Genomic DNA, 24,849 nt, shown 5'->3' on the forward strand with positions numbered 1-24,849 from the left:
AGCCGGGGCTTCTGGGGTCTAGAATGTAAAGTCAGTGCCCAGATGCCAAGCAAGGAACCTGGGATATGGCTCATGGAGGGGGGGAATCTAGCCCTGGTTGGGGGGCACTGGTTGGCTCAGGGTGATGGGAGATGGGAGATGGGGCCTGTCCCCACTAGGGGGCACCGGTTGGGATCCAGCCCCAGGGCGGGGACTGGCTGGCTCCGGGGGGTGGGGAATGGGAGATGGGGGTTTTCCCCTCTAGGAGGCGCCGGCTCCAATCCAGCCCCAGGGCGGGGAGGCAGGGAATGGGGGGGCTCCGGGGGGCAGGGAATGGGGCAGGGGCCTGTCCCCTCTAGCGGGCGCCGGCTCTGAGGGTCTCTCCTCTGTTTGTTTACTGTTGCTATTTGCATTTTGCGGGAGTAATTTCTACCCAGCTCCAGCCGGGCCCTTTCCCCCGCTCCGTCGGTGGCTCTTCGGTGCACAGGGAAATCGTGGGGTGTCCGATGGGTCAGCAAGCGTGTTGCCGGAGCAGTTCAGGCCGCCCAGTCTCTGCCCGGGAAGCTGAGCCCCGTGCCGGTGCGAGGGACTTTCTTGTTCTTTTCTCTCTCCCCTCTAGCTTTGCCTGCTTTAGGGACGACCAGACGGGTGTTTGTGCAGCACCTAGCGCTGTGAGCTGGTGCCCCCTAGAGGGGAGAGGCCCCATGTCCCATTCCATGCCACCCTGGGCAGGTCAGTCCCCTTCCCCCAGTTGGGGTGAGATTTTTTGCCTGGGGGCTGGCGGGAGGATGGCATGGGGGGGGGCAGGGCTCTGAGCCCCAGGACACCACTGGAGGTAGGGAAGAGAGCGGTGCCATGCAGTGCATTGTGGGACAAAGTATATCCCAGGCCCCTCTGGGAACAAGGGGATGGGACCCAGGCATCCGGGATGGCAGGGCCCCCAGGCTCCCTCACCCCAAGGCAGGGCCTTTTGGTGCAAACTGAGCTGAGACCTGGTGTCACTCCAAGACCTGTTGGAGGAGGGGAGCGTGTCAGGGGGTGGAATAAGGACTGGGGGACCCCACGTGTGCTGACAGGGATCGGGGTTGGGTCCCCCAGTATCCTCCCCCCACCCTCATCCAGCAAAGAGCCAGTGAGGAGCCTCAAGGAACCGAGTTTTATTAGGGGACAGAGAGTGGGGAACAAGGGGGCAGCAGCCAGCCTCTCGGGTGGGTGCCCCTCACTCCCGACCTGCAGCCCCCTGCCAGCCTAGCCCTGGGCTCCCCCCTTCCCGCTGCTGGTGCCCCTCACTCCCGACCTGCAGCCCCCTGCCAGCCTAGCCCTGGGCTCCCCCCTTCCCGCAGCTGGTGCCCCTCAGTCCTGACCCGCAGCCCCCTGCCAGCCTAGCCCTGGGCTCCCCCCTTCCCGCAGCTGGTGCCCCTCAGTCCTGACCCGCAGCCCCCTGCCAGCCTAGCCCTGGGCTCCCCCCTTCCCGCAGCTGGTGCCCCTCAGTCCTGACCCGCAGCCCCCTGCCAGCCTAGCCCTGGGCTCCCCCCTTCCCGCTGCTGGTGCCCCTCAGTCCTGACCCGCAGCCCCCTGCCAGCCTAGCCCTGGGCTCCCCCCTTCCCGCTGCTGGTGCCCCTCAGTCCTGACCCGCAGCCCCCTGCCAGCCTAGCCCTGGGCTCCCCCCTTCCCGCTGCTGGTGCCCCTCAGTCCCGACCCGCAGCCCCCTGCTGCCCCTCCTCCGAATCCTGAGTCCGGCCCGGTCTCGTGGCGCCAGGTCACCCAGGCCAGGATTAAAACTCACGTCCCCAGTCCGATATAATAAAAGCCCATTGAGCCACAGGACTCTGCTCCTCAGGGCTCTATCCTGATGCCCCCCTGCCCCTTTTCTCTTCCCCCCAATCCCTTCCCCCGAACTCCCCCGAGCTCTGGCCCCGATCCCGGGGGGCGGGAGGGGCGCTCGCCGCTCAGATGTGCCTGATCTTCATCTCGCTCTTGCGGAGCGAGTAGTAGAAGCCTTTCCACTGGGCCCAGTTGAGGCCGTTGGCGTAGGAGAGGTGGGCCCCGCCCAGGTAGAAGCCGTTGAGGTTGGAGAAGTGGCAGCTTTTGAACCACCAGGCGCCGGAGGAGAGGGCGGCGCAGTTCTGCACGTACAGGTCTTGGTCGCGGTCGAAGGTGGAGAACTTCTGCCCAGTGTGGTAGGACAAGGAGTCGCCTGGAGAGGGTGGGGGGAGAGGGGATGGGTTAGATGAGGCATCTCCGTCTTGGCCGGGGGACCACCCTGCCCTGGCTGGGGATGGGCCCCTTTGATTTCCACGGTGGCTTTTGGCTGGCGAGAGGGTAATTAAGGAGGGCCCCGGGGATGCCCCCGGAGCTCAGGGTTGCCGAGCGATCGAGCTCACAAGGTAGCGGAGATGGGGGTGGGTTGGAGCTGGGGGGGGCACCTCAGGGCTCCGAGTGTCAGGATGACAAGCCCCAGCACTAAGATGCAGCCACCTCTGGGGCGGGGCAGCTGGGGAACAGCCGCACAGAGATGCTGCCCGGGGATGGCTCACTCGAGGCTGAGATGCAGCCACCTCTGGGGCAGGGCAGGTGGGGGTTTGACTCAGAGGAGACTAACATTGACTCCCTCATCAGTGTCAGGACTCCTGGGTTCTCTCCCCAGCTCTGGGAGGGGAGGGGGGTCGAGTGGGTCAGAGCAGGGAGGGTCTGGGAACCAGGACTCCTGGGTTCTCTCCTGGCTCTGGGAGGGGAATGGGGACTGGTGGGTGAGAGCAAGGGAGCTGGGAGCCAGGACTCCTGGGTTCTCTCCCTAGCTCGGGGAGGGGAGGGGAGTGGGTAGAGCAGGAGGGGTCTGGGAACCAGGACTCCTGGGTTCTCTCCCCAGCTCTGGGAGGGGAGGGGAGGGTCTGGGAACCAGGACTCCTGGGTTCTCTCCTGGCTCTGGGAGGGGAGTGGGGGCTGGTGGGTGAGAACAGAGGGGGCTGGGAGCCAGGACTCCTGGGTTCTCTCCCCGGCTCTGGGAGGGGGGTCGAGTGGGTCAGAGCAGGGTGGCTCTGGGAATCAGGACTCCTGGGTTCTCTCCTCAGGTCTGGGAGGGGAGGGAGGTCTAGGGGGTTAGACCAGGGAGGTGGGAATCAGGAACCCTGGCTCCAATCATTGCCTGCAGAAGGGGCATGGAGTTTTGTGGGCTGGATTCCTGGGTTCTCTCACCTGCCCCTCCATCGGTGAAGCCCCCCACGTGCAGGGTGTAGCCATCCTCCTCAGCGCTGATGGCGTGGGGTGAGAGGGAGAAATCCGCATACTTGGCCCAGGCCGTGTTGTTCTCAAAGTCCTCCAGGTCCACCCGCAGCTCGTACTTCCGCTTCAGGGTCAGCAGGTGGATGTTCTGCAGGCCTGTGGGCAAGGGGGGAGCACGTGTGTGAGGATCCAGCAGGGAAAGAGTTAACTCGGAGGGTGGGGGTGGGGGTGGGGGAAGAGGGATGTGTGTGTGTGTTGGGGGGCTGCTATCCAGCAGAACATCTGGCCTAGGGGGCTTGTGGGGCTGGAACAGGGAAGCCGGGGACAGGAGAGAGGGGAGAGAAAGGGAATGGGGGAGATGGAATGGGGGTGAATAGATGGAGGGGTATGTGGGGGTGCAGGGATGGATGAAGGGGTGTGTAGGTGGGGATGGATGGATAGGGGGGGATATGGGGGTTGGTGGATGGATGGATGGAGGAAGAGGGTGTGTAAGGATGGCTGGGTGGATGGTGTGTGTGGGGCGGATGGATGAGTGAGTAGGTGGAGATGGATGGATAGGGGACATGTGGGGGTGGATGGAGGATGAGTGTGTAGGTGGGGGTGGATGGATGGATAGAGGGGTGTGTGGGGTGGATGTGGATGGGTGTGTGTGGGGGGCTGGCTGGAGGGATGGGTAGGTGGGAGTGGGTGGATGGATGGATGAAGAGATATATGGGGGTGGATGGTAGGTTAGATGAGGTGGGGATGGATGGGTGTGTGGGGCTGGCTGCCTGGAGGGGTATGTAGGTGGGGGTTGGTGGATGGATGGATGGATGAAGAGATATATGGGGGTGGATGGTAGGTTAGATGAGGTGGGGATGGATGGGTGTGTGGGGCTGGCTGCCTGGAGGGGTATGTAGGTGGGGGTCGGTGCATGGATGGATGGATGAAGAGATACGTGGCGGTGGATGGTAGGATAGATGAGATGAGGGTGGACAGGACAGAGAGATGGACGAATGGAGGGGCAGCGTGGCAGAGGCTAGGACTGGTAGGATGAGCGGGTGCGGGGGAGGTTGGCCCAGCTGGCTGCGGGGCCAGGGCCCCGTCCCATCACCTACCCAGCCAGTACTCGCTGTCGGCCCTGCCGAACCCGAACCGATAGTCGTTCCAGCCCCGGAAGAAGCTGACCGAGCCATTGAAGCGCTTCTGGAACACCTGTTGGCATGACAGAGGGAGAGCGGGGTCAGACACCCGGAGTAGGAGCTTTGGGTTAGGTCCAGCAGGACGTCCCTTATGGCCTGAAACCTCTATGAATAATGGATCTATGGGCTGAGCCAGTCAGGGACAGTGGGGAGCAGGGCAGGGGACCCACCCAGGACTCCTGGGTTCTCTCCCCAGCTCTGGGCAAGGAGTGGGGTTGAGTGGGTTAGAGCAGGGGCAGCTGGGAGCCAGGACTCCTGCGTTCTCTCCCTGGCTCTGGGAGGGGAGTGGGGTCTGGTGGTTAGAGCGAGGCGGGGGGCACACCCCTGGCTCTTAACGATGCTACGCACCGTCCACTTCCCATCGTCCGTGGTCATGTCGCAGTAGACTGGCACGGGGATGTTGGGGCCAGACGGGTAGATCAGATAGACGCCGTCCGTCTCCGATCCCTGGTCGTAGACATCCTCACAGTCCAGGGGAAAGGAGTCGTCTGCACACAACTTCTGCTGAGCTGCCCAGTGGAGAGAGCATTAGCCAGACCTGTCCCTGTTCCCCGACGTGTCCTGCGCTGGGATCGAATTCTCCACCTCTGCCTCTAGCAGCACTACATCGCTCCTCTAGGGGGCAGCAGTCATGTCCTGGCCCTTTATGCCCCGCCCAGCCACTAATGGGTGACGGGGCAGGATACGCTCAGCTGGGAACGGGCTTGTTATGGGACTTACCTTGAGCATTGATGGCTTGGCCATCGGTCACGGGCGCCCACGCCAGGAGAAAGAGGAGCAGCGGGAAATGGACCAGCCAGGATGCCTGTAGCAGCCGGAGAGAGAGACACACCGAGTGAGGAAGGGACCTTCATCTAGAGTAAAAATGGGAGACCCTGGACTCGGACCCTCTCCCGGCTCTGAGATCACGGGATGAAGAGCCCCAAATTCACCCCCTCCCCATCGAGATTTAATGCATAGTCCCACAAAGCTTTTGGCCTGGGAATTGGTGACATTTTGGGGCTCACCCAGACCAGTAAGACCCTTGGACTTTTCCTCTCTGGTTCATTCCCCCCAAAGGACTGAAACTTGCCCCTGGGTTTCAGTCTACTTGGGACACTCACTGCACCATGGGTATAGCTACAAGTTTTGTCACATATACCCCTGCATCCAGGCATTGCCATCACCAAGCTACCGAGCTCCGCATGCCCCTCCGGTTCAGAACGTGACACGCTCCCATAAAAGACCCACTGGGCGTCCATTGACGTTGTAGACAGCTGACTCAGTTGCTTATTCTGGGGTGGGGAGGGTCCTGTTCTCCCCTGGAGGCGGCTGGACCCCGGCTGTCACACAATGGCCTCACTTTAATTCACAGTTTCCAAATGTTCACTTCCCAGGGGTTAATTCCCCTCCCTGTGAAAAATGGATGCTTCATTTCCCGTCAGAATTTGTCTAGCTTCAACGTCTAGCCACTGGATCATGGTAGATGTATCCAGGCTAGATTGAAGAGCCCATTAATAAATATCTGCGGACTGGGATCAAGTCACCCCTGGAGCGTCTCTGTTAAGATAAACAGACTGAGCTCCTGAAGTCTCTACTATTAAGGATGGTTTCTAATCCGTTCATCATTCCCATGGCTCTTCTCTGACCCATCCTTCTTGGATTGTGGGCACCAGAACTGGATGCAGCGGTCACACCAGGGCCAGATAGAGAGGTGAGATAACTAGGGCTGTCGATTAATGGCAGTGAACTCAAGCAATTAACTCAAAAAAAGGTATCGCAATTAAAAAAATCAGTCGGGATTAGTCAGAGTTTTAATTGCACTGTTAAACAATAGACAACCAACTGAACTTTCTTGAATATTTTTGGATGTTTTTCTACATTTTCAAATATATTGATTTCAATTACAATACAGAGTACAAAGTGTACAGTGCTTGGTTTATAGTATTATTTTTCATGACAAATATTTGCCCTGTAAAAATGACAAACAAAAGAAATAGTATTTTTCAATTCACCTCATACAAGTACTTTAGGGCGATCTCTTTATCATGAAAGTGCAACTTATAAATGTATATGTTTTTTGTTATATAACGTCACTTAAAAACAAAACAATGTAAAAAATCACAGCCTACAAGTCCACTCAGTCCTACGTCTTGTTCAGCCAGTCACTAAGACAAACAAGTTAGTTTACATTGACGGGAGATAATGCTGTCTGCTTCTTATTTGCAATGGCACCTGAAAGTGAGATCACGCGTTCGCATGGCACTGTTGTAGCTGGCATTGCAAGGTATTTATGTGCCAGATGCACTAAACATTCATATGCCCCTTCATGCTTCAGCCACCATTCCAGAGGACATGCTTCCATGCTGATTACCCTCGTTAAAAAAATAACGCATTCATTAAATTTGTGACTGAACTCCTTGGGGGAGAATTGTATGTCTCCTGTGCTGCATTTTACCCACATTCGGCCATATTTAATGTTAGAGCAGTCTCGCATGATGAACCAGCACATGTTGTTTGATTTACGAACACTGTCTTTGCAGATTTGATAGAACACAAAGGCACCAATGTGAGATTTCTAAAGTTCGCTACAGCACTTGACCCAAGGTTTAAGAATCTGAAGTGCCTTCCAAAATCTGATTGGGACGGGGTGCGGAACATGCTTTCAGAAGTGTTAAAAGAGTAACACTCCGATGCAGAAATTACAGAACCCAAATGACCAAAAAAGGGGGGGGGTATATGGGGATACATAGATAGAAGGGGGTTATGGGATAGATAGAAAGGGATTATGGGTGTAGCTAGGTAGATAGATAAAAAGGGGGGTTATGTGATAAGTAGAGAGAAGGGGGTTACGGGGCTAGACAGATAAAGAGAAGGGGGTTATGGGATAAGTAGATTAGGTTATGGGATATGGACATGGAAAGGGGTTATTGGATAGGTAGAGAGAAGGGGGTTATGGGATATGGACATGGAAAGGGGTTATTGGATAGGTAGAGAGAAGGGGGTTATGGGATAGGTAGATGGAAGGGGTAATGGGATAGGTAGAGAGAAGGAGATTATGGGGCTAGACAGATGAAGAGAAGGAGGTTATGGGCTAGGGAGATGGAAGGGGGTTATGGGCTAGGGAGATGGGAGGGGGTTATGGGCTAGGGAGATGAGGGGGGTTATGGATAGCTAAAGAGAAGGAGGTTATGGGATAGCTAGGCGGACAGACAGGGGTCTGCGTGGGGATGGCTAGACAGAAAGGAAGAGAAGTGGGGCTGGGTGGGGCTGAGGATCAGTAGCTGGCTCTGTAGAAGATGGTTGGCCAGATAAGGAGGGTTTCTAGCCGTTGCTACCGGCGAGAGCCAAGACAGACCCAGCGGCAGAGGCAGAGCGCTCGTGCGATCCCACACGCGGCAGAGCCTGGCTCTGTTCACACTGAGCTCTGTCGGCCCCTGCTTTCCAACCCGCTCACCCAGCGCCCCGGGTGCAAGTTACCTCCATGGTGCCGTGTGCTGCCCGTCGACTCCTGGCCTGCAGCCCCTGACTTGTGTGGCCGGAGCTGACCTGGATCACCGCTAGCTCTGCTCCCGTCTTCCCGTGTTTTCCGCTCGGCTCCCCGCCCCGCAGACACCCCCAAAGGCAGGGGATCAGCTTACAGGCTAGAAATCATGGCACAGGGGCTGTATGTAAACACAACATCTGGCAGGAAATGAAAGTGGGGGGGAATCGCAGCCATGGCCTGAGCTAGGACACCCACGCCCTCCGGGCGGCTTGGCGTGAACATATTGTTCACCGTTCGCAGGCTCACGTGTGAATGGGCCCGGGCCAGCAGTGGTGGGGGGCGGAGACAGAGGTGCCTGCTGGGGACTGCAAGGGTCAGCTGGGGCTTAGAACGCCTGGGTTCTCTCTGGGAGCGGGGGCTAGTGATTACAGCAGGGGGGGCTAGGAGCCAGGATGTCTGGGTTCTCTCCCTGGTTCTGGGAGGGGAGGGGGTCTAGTGGGTTAGAGCACGGAGGGGCTGGGAGCCAGGACTCCTGGGTTCTCTCCCCAGCTCTGGGAGGGGAGTGGGGTCTAGTGGTTAGAGCAGGGAGGGGCTGGGAGCCAGGACTCCTGGGTTCTCACTCAGCCCTGGGAGGGGAGTGGGGTTGGGGGAGGGGGACTGGGAGCCAGGACGCCTGGATTCTATTGGTCAAGAGAGGATCCTAAGCGTAGGCTCAACAGGGTTAAAATTCCTCTCTGGTTTCAATACAGCCTTCAGCTCAGCCGTGGGAGCAGGCAGCATCTGGCTTGAGCCTCAAGCTCACCCAGGGCTGGAAGCAACCCAGCGAGATCCTGTCTGAACCCGCCCACCCCCGCCCTTTTGCCTCCCCTCCAACACCTCTGGGCCTTGTAGGGAGAGTGGGGGGGAGGCACGTCTGTGGCGCACCTCCAGATGTGCACAGCTGCACGTGTTCACTTCTAGCCCGCTTTGCATCCCCCACCTGGATCAGCAGCAGGGAACTGGCTGGCATCCAGGGGATCCTGAATTCTCTTCTCCATGAAGGGAACGTCAGGTCAGCCCTAAACCGAGGCCAGGGCCCACCTCCCCCAACCCCCATCCACACCCGGGGCAGGATAGTCCCCGGCCCATCTGCGCCCCAACGGAGACGCCCCACCTCGGCAGCGTTGCATGTCCCGTCTCTGCTTGCTCTGAATTGCAGCTACTGTGCACATTGGACCAGTTTTAAGGGCAGCCCCCCCCAAAACAAAGCAGGAATCCCTCCCGCCCTTCTCCCAAATGTCTGGAACATAGGCCTCCCAGCTGCACTTTATTTCCGTTGCTTATTAGCTCCAAGAGGCCACATTTGGATTGAAAGGAGTTTATTGGCTTAGAAAGAAGAATCCAGGCCTGAGCATATCCAGAATGCATGTTGGGCACATTAAACAACAAAAGGCCCGTGAGCCGCTGCTGGTGGCTCGGAGGTGGGCTGCCAGAGTGGAGAAACAACCTGGCTCCTCTCTACAAACAATTCACTTGGTGGGAGGTGCCTATCACAGAAGCGGTGGGCCGGACGGGGTCATCTCGTTCAGTCCCACCAAACTGAGGCAGGACCAAGTCAACCTAGACCCTCCCTGACAGGTGTTTGCCCAACCTGTTCTTAGACACCTTCAGCGATGGGGCCTCCCCAGGGAGCCCGTTCTGGCCCTGAACTCGTCTGAGATCTGGAAAGTTTTTCCTGATATCCAACCCTTGCTGCAAACGGAGACAATTCCTTTGTCCACCCGTTAGTGGAGCTGGAGACTCAATCAATGGTGAGGAGCCATTCGCTTCTCTGGTGTTCGGCTCAGACTCCTAAGCCCAGATCCTGAAAAGGTATCTAGATGCCGAGCTCCCAGCGAAATTCAGCTCCCTGGAGGATCTGAGCCTTCGTTAGAGAAGCAGGGAGAAGGATCTGGAGCGGCACTCACAGAGAGGAGACTCATTTGTTCCCATTATCGCCTGCCACGTTTGGAACCTTCTGAGAACATCACCCCAGGGACGCAGAGTTTATAAACTTCGTTTAAGAATGCAAACTCCCTGAGACTAATCTCTCTGGCCCAAGGGTCCCAGAAATTCTGCCCGCAGAGTCACAATGCCCTGTCCAAGCAGCTAGGTCAAAGGAGTCTAACAGCGGTTGAGAAGGTCACGTTTCCCCTCTGGCGCAGCCGGCGGAGTTTGCAACCTACATCTGCTAAACAGCCTGGACCAAAGAAGTCATACACTCCACTGGCAATATATCGGAACGCTGCATCATCTTGTGCGTGACTGAAACAAGCTACCGCATCTCCAATAGCGAAACAGATGCTCGATCAGACAGAAAATAATAACCAACGGCATCAAGGTTTTGTGGATTACAAAAACTAAGGAAATTCCCAGACAAAAAACTTTGTTAAAGCCGTAATCAATTCACTTACAAAACATCGGCAAAGCCTGAAATATTTAAAGTCACAATAAAGTGAAATGGTTGAAATACTGGAAAACTCATACCATTTCCATAAATACCCGTAATTCTGGCATGTTTATCAACACACTTTTATTCATCCATCAATGTGGTGTCCAGCTACCGGACTACTCCTTTATATCAAAACATCTGAGCACTAGCTCATCCACAGTTTGCCGTCCAGAGAGGAAACACCATAAAGCGACATCAGATGATCTCAGTACTTAAATATCTGTGTTTTATGATTTTTAGATCTAGTTCGTGTGAGAAATGCCATCAATTAATCCATTGTAAATATAATCCAAGAAATATCCTCTCAAATGTACATAGGGGGTCATTCAACCCAGGGAACGAGACTTCCACTTCAAATGAGAAAACAAAATGCTTGTTCTTATGGTTTCTAACCCAGATTGCTGGTTAAAAGAGGGTGGTGGTGGAAGAGGAGAATTGAAAACATTTTTATTTATTTATGTCAGAATTTTTCCTATTATTTTCCTCATCTAAATTTGCAACTTTCAAATGTTCAAACATTTGCAATTTTCAAATTTTCTACATTTACAAACTCAGTTCCCCTCTCAGTCTTGGTTTTTCTAGGTGAAAAAAGCCAACCTCTCTGAGTTGCTTCTCAGAAGATCGGCTTCCCAATCCCCTCATCATCTTAGAAGACCTTTTCTGCACCTGTCCAACTCTGAGTCCCGCTTTCTTTAACTCAGGTGCCCAGAACTGAGCACAGGAGTCCAGATGAGGTCTTCCCCGGGCCTTGTCCGATGGCATTAATACTCATCAATTGTTTCCTGGTCAAAATCAGAAATGTTGACATGTTGTTGTCAAATTAGCAACATTCAAAACATTTTTGATTAGCTTCACTCTCAGCCAAAACCTCCGTGACTCCTCCCAAGTTAGCTCACCCCCCTGGCAAAAACAGACCCTGATTGCTGGGCCCCGTGTATTTATGAAATGATCAGCAAAGGTTGTTTTGTTCCATCTTAAACTCCCTAGTCCTAAATATATACCTGAAGATAGAGATCTAGAACAAGTGGTTGACCACCCCCCATGATTACAGCACCCTTGCTGTAGTTGCAGAGGAGTGTACACATGTTTAAAGTGTTTCACAAAGTTTTTTGGCTGGGAATTTCCTTAGTTTTTAAATGTTTAAAATACTTCCCCAAAGGGAATGCTAAAACCCAGGGCCTTTAGGTAGCCAACACTGAGGAGACTGGACCAGAAATATAGATTTCTTCTTCCTTTTCCTTCTAGCCTGACAGAGGAGTGGGGGAATTCTCTCTTTTTCTCTGTCCACTCGCCTTGGTTTTAAATCAGATACAGCAGGCAGGCCAAGAGCAGCAGGGTGTTGGCAATGACAGAGGCAGCCTGGCTGGGTGAGCCAGCGCCAGGGTGCTTTTGACCCTTGATGTCTGCCACAGCACGGGATTCCCGGCCTTTGGGCTCCTTGACAAACTCCAGGTTTGGGATATATTCGCGGATCCAGCTTTGGTAGGAAGTGAGGCGACTGTAGACCCCGGGGCGGTTTTTGATGGTGCAGCCTTCGCCCCAGCTGACGATTCCAGCCAGCACCCAGACATCACCCACAATGCACGCCATAGGGCCACCAGAGTCACCCTAAGGAGCCGAGAGAGAGAAGGGTTAGTGCACTGGGCTGGGAACCAGGGGGTTGGAGTCTATTCTGAGCTATGCCACGGACTTCCTTAATCACAATGGGGCCCTGATCTTGGTCGGGGTCTGTGCAGTGCCTGGCACAATGGGGCCCCAGTCTCAGTTAGGAGGGTCTCTACAGGTGGCAGCTCTAAAATGCAGCCACCTCTGGGGTGGGCCACTGGATACACACAGCAGTGCTCCAAAGGGATGGCTCGCCTAGTACTAAAATGCAGCCACCTCTGGGGTGGGGCTTGGCAGGTGGATAACAGTTGCCCTGTGATGCAGCAAAGGGATTGTCTAGTAGCTGTGACCTGCTTTGTGATGGGACCCTGGGCTTATAACCCACCCAAAGCCTGCTCCCTGGGCTGGGAGGCAGGACTCCTGGGTTCTCTACCCAGCTCTGGGAGGGTAGTGGGGTCAGGTGGATTAGAGTGGGGGAGCTGGGAGCCAGGACTCCTGGGTTCTCTCCCCAGCTCTGGGAGGGGAGTGGGGTCTAGGGAATTGCAGAGATGGGGAGAGGCTGGGAGCCAGGACTCCTGGGTTCTCTCCCCGGCTCTGGGAGGGGAGTGGGGTCTAGGGAGTTGTGGAGATGGGGAGGGGCTGGGAGCCAGGACTCCTGGGTTCTCTCCCCAGCTCTGGGAGGGGAGTGGGGTCTAGGGAGTTGCGGAGATGAGGAGGGGCTGGGAGCCAGGACTCCTGGGTTCTCTGGCCAGGCGGCTCTCACATTGCAGGCGTCCCTCATGCCCTCGGCGTAACCGGCACAGATCATGTCATCCTGGATATTCCTGTGGGGCAGCCTGTTCTGCATGTTGGTGAGGTACAGGATCCTGCACGTCTTGGAGTCAATGATGGGGACTTTCAGCTTCTGCAGGGTCTGCGGGGAGGGCAGGTCCACTGCAAGGGGTAGCAAGAGCTGGTGGTGAGGCGCTGGGCTCAGCGCTGGGCTGCCCTCCCCAGAGCACCCTGCCATTCTGCCTTTGTCTGCTCCGGTGCTGCTTCTCCCGCGGCCCGGCCATTGCATCCAAGGCTCTTCCACGCTTTCTTTCTAAGCCCCCTTTAACGCAGGAGTTTCTTTTTATTTCTTTCTCCCTTTCTCCCCTGTTCCCCCGTTCCCTTCCTTCCTACTCTTCAGTTCATTTCTTTCTTTCCTTCATTTCCTTGTTCTTCCCTTCTCTCTCTATCCCTCCTGCAACCACGGGTTCGTTCGCTCTTTTTCCTGCCTTTTCTCTTTCTTTTGTTCTCTCGCTGCCCTCCCCTTAAGTCCAAGGCTTTTTTTCACTCTTCCATTCATTGTCTCATTCTCTCTTTCTCTGCCAGGCCCCCTGTCTTTAACTCGAGGGCTCATTCTTTCATTTTTACACTCTGTCCTTCCCTCGGCACGTCCCACCCCTTAATGTTAGGCCTCTTCCTTCCTTTTCATTTGTTTTAATGCGTCAATTCACTCTTTGTCCCCTCCTTTAACATTAGGGGTCAGACTTCCTTTCTTTCTTTCTTTCTTTCTTTCTTTCTTTCACCCATCACTGGTACTCCAGATCGCCTGACCCCTGCCAGATCTCACTCCTTCCCATCCTTCTGGCCCCGCATTCCCCCAGACCTACCCCAAGGACCTGTCCCCACCCCGGGTGTCCCATCCTGACCTACCCCAGGAGCGCACGTGGCCCCAGCCGGTCACCCAGCAGACTTTGCCAGGGGGGAAGTGGACGGAGGCATCCGGGAGGCAGATGGGCAGGATGTAGTCAGTGAAATTCAGCCGCCGGCCCAGCTGGACCAGGGCAATGTCTCCGCTCGTGGTCTGCCCGGCGTAGCGGGGGTTGGTGATAATGCGCTGGACTGGGCAGGCGCACGCGCTGGGGCCTGGCTTCAGCAGCTGGTGGGCCCCGAGCACCACCCGGTACTGGGTCAGGTTCTGGACCCTGGTTGGGAGCAGAGAAACATAACAGTGACAGGTCAGGAGTGAGGGGCACCGGCAGAGCTGGGGGAGCCCAGAGCTGGGCTAGCAGGGGCTGTGGGTCGGGAGTGAGGGGCACCGGCAGAGCTGGGGGGGCAGGGCTGGGCTAGCAGGGGCTGCGGGTCGGGAGTGAGGGGCACTGGCAGAGCTCGGGGGGCAGGGCTGGGCTAGCAGGGGCTGCGGGTCGGGAGTGAGGGGCACTGGCAGAGCTAGGGGGGCAGGGCTGGGCTGGCAGCAGCTGCGGGTTGGGACTGAGGGGCACCGGCAGAGCTGGGCTAGCCGGGGCTGCGGGTCGGGAGTGAGGGGCACCGGCAGAGCTAGGGGGGCAGGGCTGGGCTGGCAGCGGCTGTGGCTCGGGAGTGAGGGGCACCGGCAGAGCTGGGGGAGCCCAGAGCTGGGCTAGCAGGGGCTGCGGGTCGGGAGTGAGGGGCACCAGCAGAGCTGTGGGGGCAGGGCTGGGCTAGCAGGGGCTATGGGTCGGGAGTGAGGGGCACCAGCAGAGCTGGGGGAGCCCAGGGCTGAGCTAGCAGGGGCTGCGGGTTGGCAGTGAGGGGCACCGGCAGAGCTGTGGGGGCAGGGCTGGGCTGGCAGGGGCTGCGGGTCGGGACTGAGGGGCACCGGCAGAGCTGTGGCTGGAGAACCCCGGACTCACTGGAAGAAGCAATGAGCAGCCGTAACCACCCATTCGTCGTTGATCAGGGACCCCCCGCACATGTGGACGCCTCTCCACTGGATGCTGGCCTGCCAGGGGAACTCTCCCGGCACCGTGTCCTGCCCCTTCACCAGCCGGTTCAGGGTCAAGCGAGGCTGCCCGCAGACTGCGGAGAAAGGGGACCGAAGGTCGGATCCTGGCTCGGCCCTGGGGTCTGGTGGGTGGCATTGCCACCTGTCTAACCGCACAAAACCATACACCTTAGCCCCGCCCCTCCCCAGAGGCCCCGCCCCTAACCCGAGGCCCCTCCCCTCCTCACTACATTCTCCCTCCCCCGGTGGCTCGCTCGCCCCGACCCTCACTCACTTTCACTGGGCTGGGGAAGGGGATTGGGGTGTGGGAGGGGGTGCGGGCTCCAGGGTGGGGCCAGAAATTAGGGGTTTAGGGTGTGAGAGGGAGCTGCAGGTTGAGGCAGGGGGTTGGGAGGCGGGCGGGGCCGAGGGCTCTGGGTGCGGGCTCTGGGGTGGGGCTGGAGAGGAGGGGTTTGGGGTGCTCCAGGCTGGGAGGTGGGGCCAAGGGATTTGGAGTGCGGAAGAGGGCTGTGGGTTGGGGTGCAGGAAGGGGTGCGGGCTCTGGGGTGGGGCTGGAGAGGAGGGGTTTGGGGTGCTCCAGGCTGGGAGGTGGGGCCAAGGGATTTGGAGTGCGGAAGAGGGCTGTGGGTTGGGGTGCAGGAAGGGGTGCGGGCTCTGGGCTGGGGCTTAGGGGTTTGGGGTGCAGAAGGGGTCTCTAGGTTGGGGGGGCTCAGGGCTGGGGCAGGGGGTTGGGACTCGGGGTTGAGGCACTGGCTTACCTCAGGCAGCTCCCGGTCAGCAGCCAGGGGGGCCAAAGCAGGCTAGTCCCTGCCTGTCCTGGCTTCGCGCTGCGCCCCAGAAGTGGCCTGCAGGTTCGGCTCCTAGTCGGGAGGCCAGCAGGCTCTGCGTGCTGCTCTCGCCCACAGGCACCGCCCCCGCAGCTCCCATTGGCTGCGGTTCCCGGCCAATGGGAGTGTGGAGCTGGTGCTCGGGGCAGGGGCAGCGCATGGAGCCCCATGGCCCCCCAGCCTAGGAGCTGGACCTGCTGGCCACTTCCAGGGCGTAGTGCGGTGCCAGGACAGGTAGGGACTAGCCTGCCTTAGCCCCGCTGGGCCACCAACTAGACTTTTAAGGGTCCCTTTTTGACCAGGTGTTCCAGTTGAAAACCGGACACCTGGCACCCCTACTGCTGGGGGGCTGGCACCCAGTGTGGGCATTGCTGAAAGTGGGTCAAGACTCACCTCTGTTTGCCTCACTCTGCTGGGCACCTGAAATGCAAAAAGACAGAGTTAGAGGGAGAGCCATGGGGTCTGCCTAGATGCAGCAGCCTCAAGGGTCCTTTCTCCCATCCACCACCAGGGGGCAGCAGAGAGACCAGCTATGCTACCCAATTCCACCCCAGAGGTGGCTGCATCTCAGCACTAGGTGAGTCATCCCCCCTGTGGCACTGCTCTGTGGCTGTTCCTCAGCTGCCCCACCCCAGAAGTGTCTGCATCTCAGCACCGGGCAAGCCATTCCGGTGCAGTGTTGTGTGTGGCTGTTCTCCAGCTGCCCCGCACCAACAGTGGCTGCATCTCAGTGCTAGTCGAACCATCCATGTGTGGCTGTTCCCCAGCTATCCCACCCCAGAGGAGGGAAAAAAAGGTCTTTTGAGCTGGCCAAAAAGTTTGATTTGGACATTTTGGGACAGAAAAATTCCTGCCTCAAACAGATTTTCAATTTTGAACTATAAGGAAATGAGCGGGGGCGGGGGGGGGGGGAGGAAGGGGAGGAGAGGGGAAGAAAAAAAGTTCAGAAAAAAGTGGAAATAAAAATTCCCCCTTTTCGATAGACCTAATATGGGAAAAATATTTTTTTCAGTTCCTTAATATCATCAGAGTTTGGATTTTTGAGCCCAATTTCAGCTGGGAAAAAAGTTTGGAAAATATTTGAGTGGCAGGAAACTGTTTCCCACCCAGCTCTGATTTGGGCTTCTCAGAGCAATTGGTTCAGGCTCTCTGAAGACTCAGGCAGTGTTGGTTTCAGTCAGGTTGGTTTGAACCTCTCTGAGCAATCGGCTCAGGCTCCTGGCAGACTCAGCCAGCCCCACCATGTTGGACACCCTCCGAGCAGCTCCCTGCCTCAGGTTCAACCTGCTGTGACGGGTCTGGGATTGAGGGTCTCGGACCCAGGGCTGTTCCCCGGCTGCTCCCAGAGGCAGATCTACATTCCAGGGCCGGGATGGGATCCGAGCAGGCGCATCACAGCTGGTTTCATGTTCCCCTGTTTAATTATGGGTGGCAATTACCCGGGATTAGGGAGAAGGAAGTGAAGGATGGAGGCAGGGAGCTCCAGCATCATGGAATGTGGTTCTGCCTTCGTGTCGTAACAGGTCTGGCGACAGGCCCGGCCCAGTGTCTTTGGGCTAGTCACACCCCGGCATCCACAATCCTTCCTGCTGCCCCTGATTAGCCCCACAGGCCCATCTACCCTGGTATCGCGCCCCCATCCCTGTCACCCCGGGTCAGACCCATGGGCCCATCTACCCTGGTATTGTGCCCCCACCCCTGTCACCCCAGGTCAGACCCATAGGCCCATCTACCCTGGATCCCGCCCCCACCCCTGTCACCCTAGGTCAGACCCATAGGCCCATCTACCCTGGATCCCGCCCCCACCGCTGTCACCCCAGGTCAGACCCATAGGCCCATCTACCCTGGATCCCGCCCCCACCCCTGTCACCCCAGGTCAGACCCATAGGCCCATCTACCCTGGATCCCACCCCCACCCCAGGTCAGACCCATAGGCCCATCTACCCTGGATCCCGCCCCCATCTCCACCATCCCAGGTCAGACACACAGGCCTATCTATGCAGGTATCCCTCTCCCATTGCTGCCCCCCATCTAGCATGACATCATGTCTCCTCCTTCCCATTCCTTGGCATTGTGTACTCCATCCACACGATCCACATGAATGATGTTGCCTTTTGCCAGGCTTGCCTGGGCAGTGGCTCGTTAAGAATTACAGCAGTCCCTCATTAGCCAATTAAACAGCCCAGCTGTAGAACACCCCTGGAGGTGTGGAGTTCTGCCGGCTGGTTGCACCCGGGGCTGGGGGATGAGCGCTTGGGAAGACGGTGCCCACCTTATCTTCCAGGCCCGGCCTCACTGGGATCCTGGCGGGCAGAGCTGTTCGCCTGGCACGGCTCGGCTGGAGTGTATGGGCAGGTCGGGCATCGGCTGAGGGACACGGAGGAGAGACCAATGGGATAACTTTCTCCCCTCACATAATTCTGGAGCCCTTCAGGACAGGAGAAAGGCAGGACTCCTGGGTTCTATCCCCAGGTCTGGGAGGAGAGTGGGGTCTAGTGGGTTGGTGCAAGGGGGAGCTGGGAGCCAGACTATCTTGGGTTCTTCCCCGTGAGGTAGTGGGGTCTGGTGCGTAGAGCAGGGGGGGTGGGAGCCAGGTCTCCTGGGTTCTCTCCCCAGCTCTGGGAGGGGAGTGGGGTCTGGTGCGTTAGAGCAGGGGGGTGGGAGCCAGGGCTCCTGGGTTCTATTCCCAGATTTGCTAAAGAGTCCCCATGGGTAAGTCCATGCTTTGCTCTGGGGCTCAGCTTCCCCCTGTATAAAATGGGGCACATGATTCTGTGTAGCTTGTAGCAGGAACTGTCTCTTCCTGTGTGTCTGTGATGGGATTAAAAAGTTTGTGCCAGAAGCTTCATTTGATTAGGAGAGAGGCTTAAAATATGTGGGGAGGGGTGTGCAGACACTGAGAAAAAGACAGCTGCATCTCAGGCAGGGCAGATGGGGAACAGGCCCACAAGGATGGCTTGCCCAGAGCTGCAATGCAGCCACCTCTGGGGCAGAGCAGCTGGGGAACAGCCGCACAGAATTTGCATTTAATCAGAGTCTGACTTAAATCTGCAGGTGATTCCAACTAGGGAGGTGTTGCACAGACAAGGGTGGACTTGAAACTCAATATAAAGGTTGCTAGCAAAAGGTGAAACAGGCCAGAGAAATAACTAAATGATTTCTATTGCCTATGTAATGAACCACACTGGCGCATGCTTGATATGGATACAGATTTAGGACAGTTCTTACAATTTAACCCATTTTTGTGCCAATATAGATATATACTTTTTTTTTTGCATTATTTTAACCAAAATCATGTTGCATGTTTGCATAAAACCTTGTTTTTCAGCCCAGGTTATGGCATTTTTGGATCAAGCCACATTTTCAACTCAAACATTTGACCCAAAGTTTAGTATTTTTTGACAAATCTTGGCTTCCTTTCCCCACTAAATGTCTTTGATTTTTTGCATTTTTGGACTGGGTCCTCTTTCAACCACAATTTTTGCGTATTTGACCCCAAAATCTTTAACCAAGATTTTAGTAGGTTTAAGACAAATTACTGCTTTTTCCCCAAACCACCAATTTTTTGACCAGTTCCCCTTTCAATCCCAATTGTTGGTATCCAAATTTTAGTGTTTCTGAGCAAATGTTTGCCCCACTGAAAATATCTTTCAGCTCAGCTTTTTTGCACTTTTAAATATTTTTTACACTGATTTTTCTGGTTTTTTTTCTCTTCAGAAATTTTTTTTTCTGCCCAGAATTTGGCATTTTTTAACCCAGACCATGGCAATTTTGGTATCACAAGGTTTTTTTAAGCATGGATGTTTCCATCACAAATTACTTGACCCAGAATTTTGCAGTTTTTTGACCAAAACCTTTGAACACCTCAGATACTGCAAATTGATGGCAATTTTGCAACCAGTGACTGATGCTGACACAAAGCCAGAACAAGGATAACAGGCTTGCCAGGACCCTGTCTCTAGCCCTCAGCCAAGGCAGTAAGTTCATTAGACCAACTCCACCAGCAACATCAATTAACAGGAAGCTGCAGATTTGCCACAGTGCAGAGAATACTTTAGATACAAAGGACACAGACAACCCTTGACTCAGGGAACTATGAATGGAACCAGGAATCCTGGCTCCCAGCCCCGCCTCCTCTGCCTGCTCTAACCACTAGACCCCACTCCCCTTCCCAGAGTCAGGGATAGAACCCAGGAGCCCTGACTCCCAGCCCCCCTCTGCTCTAACTACTAGATTCCACTCCCCTTCCCAGAGCCAGGGATAGAACTCAGGAGTCCTGGCTCCCAGCCTCCCTGCTCTAACCACTAGATCCCACTCCCCTTCCCAGAGACAGGGATAGAACCTAGGAATCCTGCCTCCCAGCACCCCCTGCTCTAGCTCTTGAGACTCCCCTCCCAAAGCTAGGGGTAGAACCCAGAAGTCCTGATTCCCCAGCTCCAGCCCACTAGACCCTAGTCTACTCCCCTCCCAGAGTGGCAGACAGAACCCAGGAGTCCTGCCTCTCCCCTCCCCACTCTCTCTCTGTAAGCAGATCACTCAGACAGCAGACAAAGTGGGTATTCACCCACGAAAGCTCATGCTCCAATACATCTGTTAGTCTATAAAGTGCCACAGGACTCTCTGCTGCTTTTACAGAGCCAGTCTAACACGGCTCCCCCTCTGATACTCAGACAGACTGACTCTCTCACCCATCAGCACAATGTGCAGGACCAGGGACCCCATTCTTCTTGCCCAGCTCAGCCCGCTGGCCTTGGTTTGCGGCTCCTCCATACTGCTCATTAACAGCACCAGTCACTGAACCCAAAGGGGATTCCAAAGCTCCCCGAGAGAGAGAGGCAGCTAGGCCACCGGGCGATGCACCCAGCCAGGAGAGGGTGTGCACCCCAATGCGGTTTATAGCCAGCCAGTTAGTCTGCCTAGAATGTTAACCAACAGGTTCAGCAGAGGTCGGGACATGTCCTTCCTTCTGCCCAAGCATCCCTGTTGCCGCTTGCCAGATGTGCACCAATTGTTCCCTCAATTCTCCTCTCCTGCTCCTTCTCCTTCCTCTGGAGCTTCCCTGGCCTCTCTCCTTTGCTGCTGCTGGCACCCCAGGTGACCCCAGTTTGCGGGCTGAGGTGTCAGAGGCAATGCCTTGCCAATAGTAACACGGCCCTCCGGTGCAGGATTAATAAATGGAGCTGCCAAAAGGTGCTGAGGTTCTTCACAGTAATATTCCAGTAAGAATACAAGTACTATGATAGTGTTAATAACGATTTATTATTACTTATTATCTTATTTTATTTTATTTTATTAAAGGTGGTGTTCTGGTATAGCACAGTAATGCTCCTGCAAGCTCGGTGGTGTGGAGATATGTGATGGAGCTGCAAAAGGTATTCTGGTATTTTTACAGTGGTACTCCAGCAAGAATATTAGTACTGTGGTATTAAGATGACAAAAGGTATTTGGGTATTTTACAGTACTATTCTGGTAAGAATACTACTACTGTGGTATTCTAATTATGACTCCCAAAGATGCTCTGGTATGTTGGAGCAATAGTCTAGCAAGCTCACTGATAACATAAATGCTTTTAATAGAGATACCAAGAATTCCCTGCTATTCTGCTGTAATACTCCAGTAAGAGAACCAGAACTGTGGCACTCTTAGGAGAACTACAGTTGGTATTCTGGTGTTTTACAGTAACACTCTAGTTAGATCAGCCATATTATTGTAGCCTTAAAAGGACTATTAAAAAGTACTCTGGTATTCTGTGGCAATACTCCAGGACGCTCACTGATACAGTAATATTCAGCAGAGGGGCAAACTGTACTCTTGTATTCTTTGGGAATATTCCAGTAAGATCATTCATATTTTCACTCTTTATAGGTCTCTACAAAGTACGCTGGTATTTTAAGTAATAAGTTTACCAGGAGTTTGGTACTCTTAACACAGCCATGAAAGATACTTTGGTATATTATGCTACTAGTCCAGAAATCTCACTGGTAGAATAATACCAAACAGAGCTGCAAAAGGTATTCTGGTATTCTACAGTAACATTCCAGCAATATCACCAGGACTGTGGTACTTCTCACAAAGGGTACTCAAGTATTTTACAGTAATACCCAGCAAGTTCACTGGTACAATAATACTCAGTGGAGCAACAAAAGGCACACTAATATTTTACAGTATTACTCCAGCAGGCTCACTGGTACTGAAATACTCTTAGATCTTTAAAATGTACTCTGGTATGCTTCAGTCTGGTATTATAATCAGGCTCAGAAAAGGTACAGTAATCTGATATTTTAAAGTAATCCTCCAGTAAGATGACTAGCATGGTAGCAATCTTAATAGGACTATGAAATATACTTCAGTATTCCTGAGTAATAATGCAGTTATTGTAGTACCATGCGCAAGTACTCTTGTAATACCCTAGTTGGATTACTGGTACCATACAAAATCTCACTAGTACTGTAGTATTCTTTATAGGTTTTCTAAAGACAATCTGGTACCTAGAGCAGTACTCCAATTACTTTATTATAGTACTGAACAATAATACTCTGGTATTCCACCTTAATACTCCAGTAAGTTCACTATCAGCATGGGGCACTTAATAGGGCATAAAATACTTTGGCATTCTATAAGAAATAGTCTAGTTACATTACTAGAATGCATCCTAATGCCATACATATTAATCACGCTGCTATGCTGTGACAATGCTCAGCTAAACACCTTAGTCCTCTTAATACAGCTATAAAATATACCTGAGTATTCTACCATAATGGCCCAATAAAATGATCGATACTGCACAAATATATGCAGGCAATACTTCCAGAAAACTGACTCTTTCATGTAGTACTCATACAAGGAGAGTCACAAGTGCTGTAGTACTTATCCCAGAGACAAAAGACTCAGGTATTTTATAACCAAACTCCAGTAAGTCCACAGGCGCTGGATTTCTCTTAACAGGGTTACAGATAATATTGGGGTAATATTCCAATTGCATTATTATAAGTACTGTTAGATTACAGTAATACTCCAGGTAAAGCACTAGTGCTGTAAAACTCTGCTCTGCTACTTTACAGCAGTAAAGTCACTCTTACTTTAATACTCTTAACAGGGCTACAAAAGTCCTTTAGTATTTTACAGTTAGTCTCCAGTGAGAGTATTTTTATGCTATACCAGCACTATTATTATTATTGGAGAATACCGGAGTACCTTTGTGCAGTACTAATAGTCTCTCTGTATTATTACTGGAAAACACCAGAGTACCTTTGTGCAGTACTAATAGTCTCTCTGTATTATTACTGGAAAACACCAGAGTACCTTTGTGCAGTACTAATATCTAATGATATTACTTCTGGACAATACAAGAGTACTTTCATGTAGTAATAAATCTATTATTACTATTATTACTGCAAAATACCTGAGTACTCTCTTGCAGCACTAATGCTCTAATTGTATTATTGTTATTGTTATTACTGTAGAAGAGCATAATATTTTTTGCATGCAGTATAATACTCTGGTACGCTGCAGTAACAATAATCCAGGATGACTCTTGCAGGTTTCTGGAAGTGTCTGTGAAAAACAGGAAACCTGTCAGGGTTGCAATCTTGCAGGAACAAAGGGTATGAAACCCAGTTAAGTTAGAGGAGAACTGATTTTTTTCCAGACTGTTTAAAATGCCCAGTTGTTTTTATTAACAGGTATTTAACTAAACACACAAGTATCACATGATGGAAAGAGCTCTTCCAATCACTCCTGAGAAATATCTCAATGTACATCCCTAAGACATCTAAGCAGCTATCCAGCAAACAACAGAAGAGAGATTTTTTTAAGCAATTCCCCAGCTTCTGGAGGGGAGTGGGGTTTAGTGGGTTAGAGCAGGAGGGGCTGGGAGCCAGGACTCCTGGGTTCTCTCCCCAGCCCCTGGAGGGGAGTGGGGTCTAGCGGGTTAGAGCAGGAGGGGCTGGGAGCCAGGACTCCTGGGTTCTCTCCCCAGCTCCTGGACGGGAGTGGGGTCTAGTGGGTTAGAGCAGGAGGGGCTGGGAGCCAGGACTCCTGGGTTCTCTCCCCAGCCCCTGGATGGGAGTGGGGTCTAGTGGGTTAGAGCAGGAGGGGCTGGGAGCCAGGACTCCTGGGTTCTCTCCCCAGCTCCTGGAGGGGAGTAGGGTCTAGTGGGTTAGAGCAGGAGGGGCTGGGAGCCAGGACTCCTGGGTTCTCTCCCCAGCCCCTGGACAGGAGTGGGGTCTGGTGGGTTAGAGCAGGAGGGGCTGGGAGCCAGGACTCCTGGGTTCTCTCCCCAGCCCCTGGACAGGAGTGGGGTCTAATGGGTTAGAGCAGGAGGGGCTGGGAGCCAGGACTCCTGGGTTCTCTCCCCAGCCCCTGGACAGGAGTGGGGTCTAGTGGGTTAGAGCAGGGGGAGCTTTGAGCCAAGACAACTGGGTTCTTTCCCTGGATGCGGGAGGGGAATGGGGTCTGGTGGGTCAGGGCTGGGGGAGCTGGGAGCCAGGACTCTTGGGCTCTATTCCCACTTCCTGGCTGGGTTGCGTGAGACCCAGAGGAGACAAACCCATCTAATTTTACCTGACCCCACCTTTCAGAGATGCTGCAAACCCTGCCATTTCTTGCCAGGGATTTCAGTGAACCCCACCATCCCCTAGGCCAAAACCCCATTCATGGCAGTTGGGGTCAGATGGGCAGGAAAAGAACTAGGGGATGCTATGGGGGTGGAGGATCTGTTGGGGAAGGCCTCACTGGAGGATTGGAAGGGAGTCAGGGTGCTGGAACTCTGCCTGGCTGGCCTTGTTTGCCCAACAGCTTCCTGGAAAGGCTGTAATTATCAGGGCGAGGCACCCAATTAGAGGGAAAAACTCCCCATCCAGGGGCCCTTCTTTTGGGGCAAGCTTCCAGCAGAAGTCCTAGCTCCCCTTCCAAAGCCAGAATAGAACCCAGGAGTCCTGGCTCCCAACCCTCCCCCCTCTAATTGTCTAGACCCCACTCTTCTCACAGAGCTGGGGATAGAACCTAGGAGTCCTGGCTCCTAACCCTGCCCCCTTTAATTGTCTAGACCCCACTCTTCTCACAGAGCCAGGGAGAGAACCCAGGAGTCCTGTCTCCCAGCCCCCCCTGCACTAACCCATCAGACCTCACTCCCCTCCCAGAGCCAGGGAGAGAACCCAGGAGCCCTGGCTCCCAGCCCCTCGCTCCCCTGCTCTAACCCACTAGTTCCCATTTCCCTCCCAGGATTTCTGACGCCTAGCTCCCCCACTGCTCTAACCCACCAAAGTCCATTCCCCTATCCATCGATCCATCCCCAGTACCCCCATCTATCCCTATATACATTTTTCCATTCAGCCTTATCCCCACTGTGACCTCCTGACCCCCCCAAT

At 54.4% G+C, this 24,849-nt stretch overlaps 2 protein-coding genes across 2 annotated transcripts; both read right to left on the reverse strand.

Annotated features, from left to right (window-relative positions):
• Window positions 1–1,690: 1,690 nt before the first annotated feature.
• On the reverse strand, window positions 1,691–8,062 carry MFAP4 (microfibril associated protein 4). Its single transcript, XM_030562063.1, has 6 exons — window positions 7,842–8,062; window positions 5,103–5,187; window positions 4,731–4,891; window positions 4,299–4,395; window positions 3,175–3,357; window positions 1,691–2,176 (listed from the first exon to the last, which is right to left on the reverse strand). The coding sequence occupies exons 1-6, from the start codon at window positions 7,845–7,847 to the stop codon at window positions 1,929–1,931; spliced, it is 780 nt and encodes a 259-aa protein (XP_030417923.1). The 5' UTR covers window positions 7,848–8,062; the 3' UTR covers window positions 1,691–1,928.
• A 3,555-nt stretch (window positions 8,063–11,617) lies between these two features.
• On the reverse strand, window positions 11,618–20,251 carry LOC115651136 (serine protease 27-like). The gene is made up of 6 exons (XM_030562059.1): window positions 20,170–20,251; window positions 15,875–15,901; window positions 14,563–14,728; window positions 13,604–13,875; window positions 12,687–12,856; window positions 11,618–11,926 (listed from the first exon to the last, which is right to left on the reverse strand). The coding sequence occupies exons 1-6, from the start codon at window positions 20,249–20,251 to the stop codon at window positions 11,618–11,620; spliced, it is 1,026 nt and encodes a 341-aa protein (XP_030417919.1).
• Between the last annotated feature and the right edge of the window lie 4,598 nt (window positions 20,252–24,849).

The sequence above is a fragment of the Gopherus evgoodei genome, chromosome 4 (genome assembly GCF_007399415.2).
Source record: "Gopherus evgoodei ecotype Sinaloan lineage chromosome 4, rGopEvg1_v1.p, whole genome shotgun sequence".
In the NCBI taxonomy this organism is placed as follows: Eukaryota; Metazoa; Chordata; order Testudines; family Testudinidae; genus Gopherus; species Gopherus evgoodei.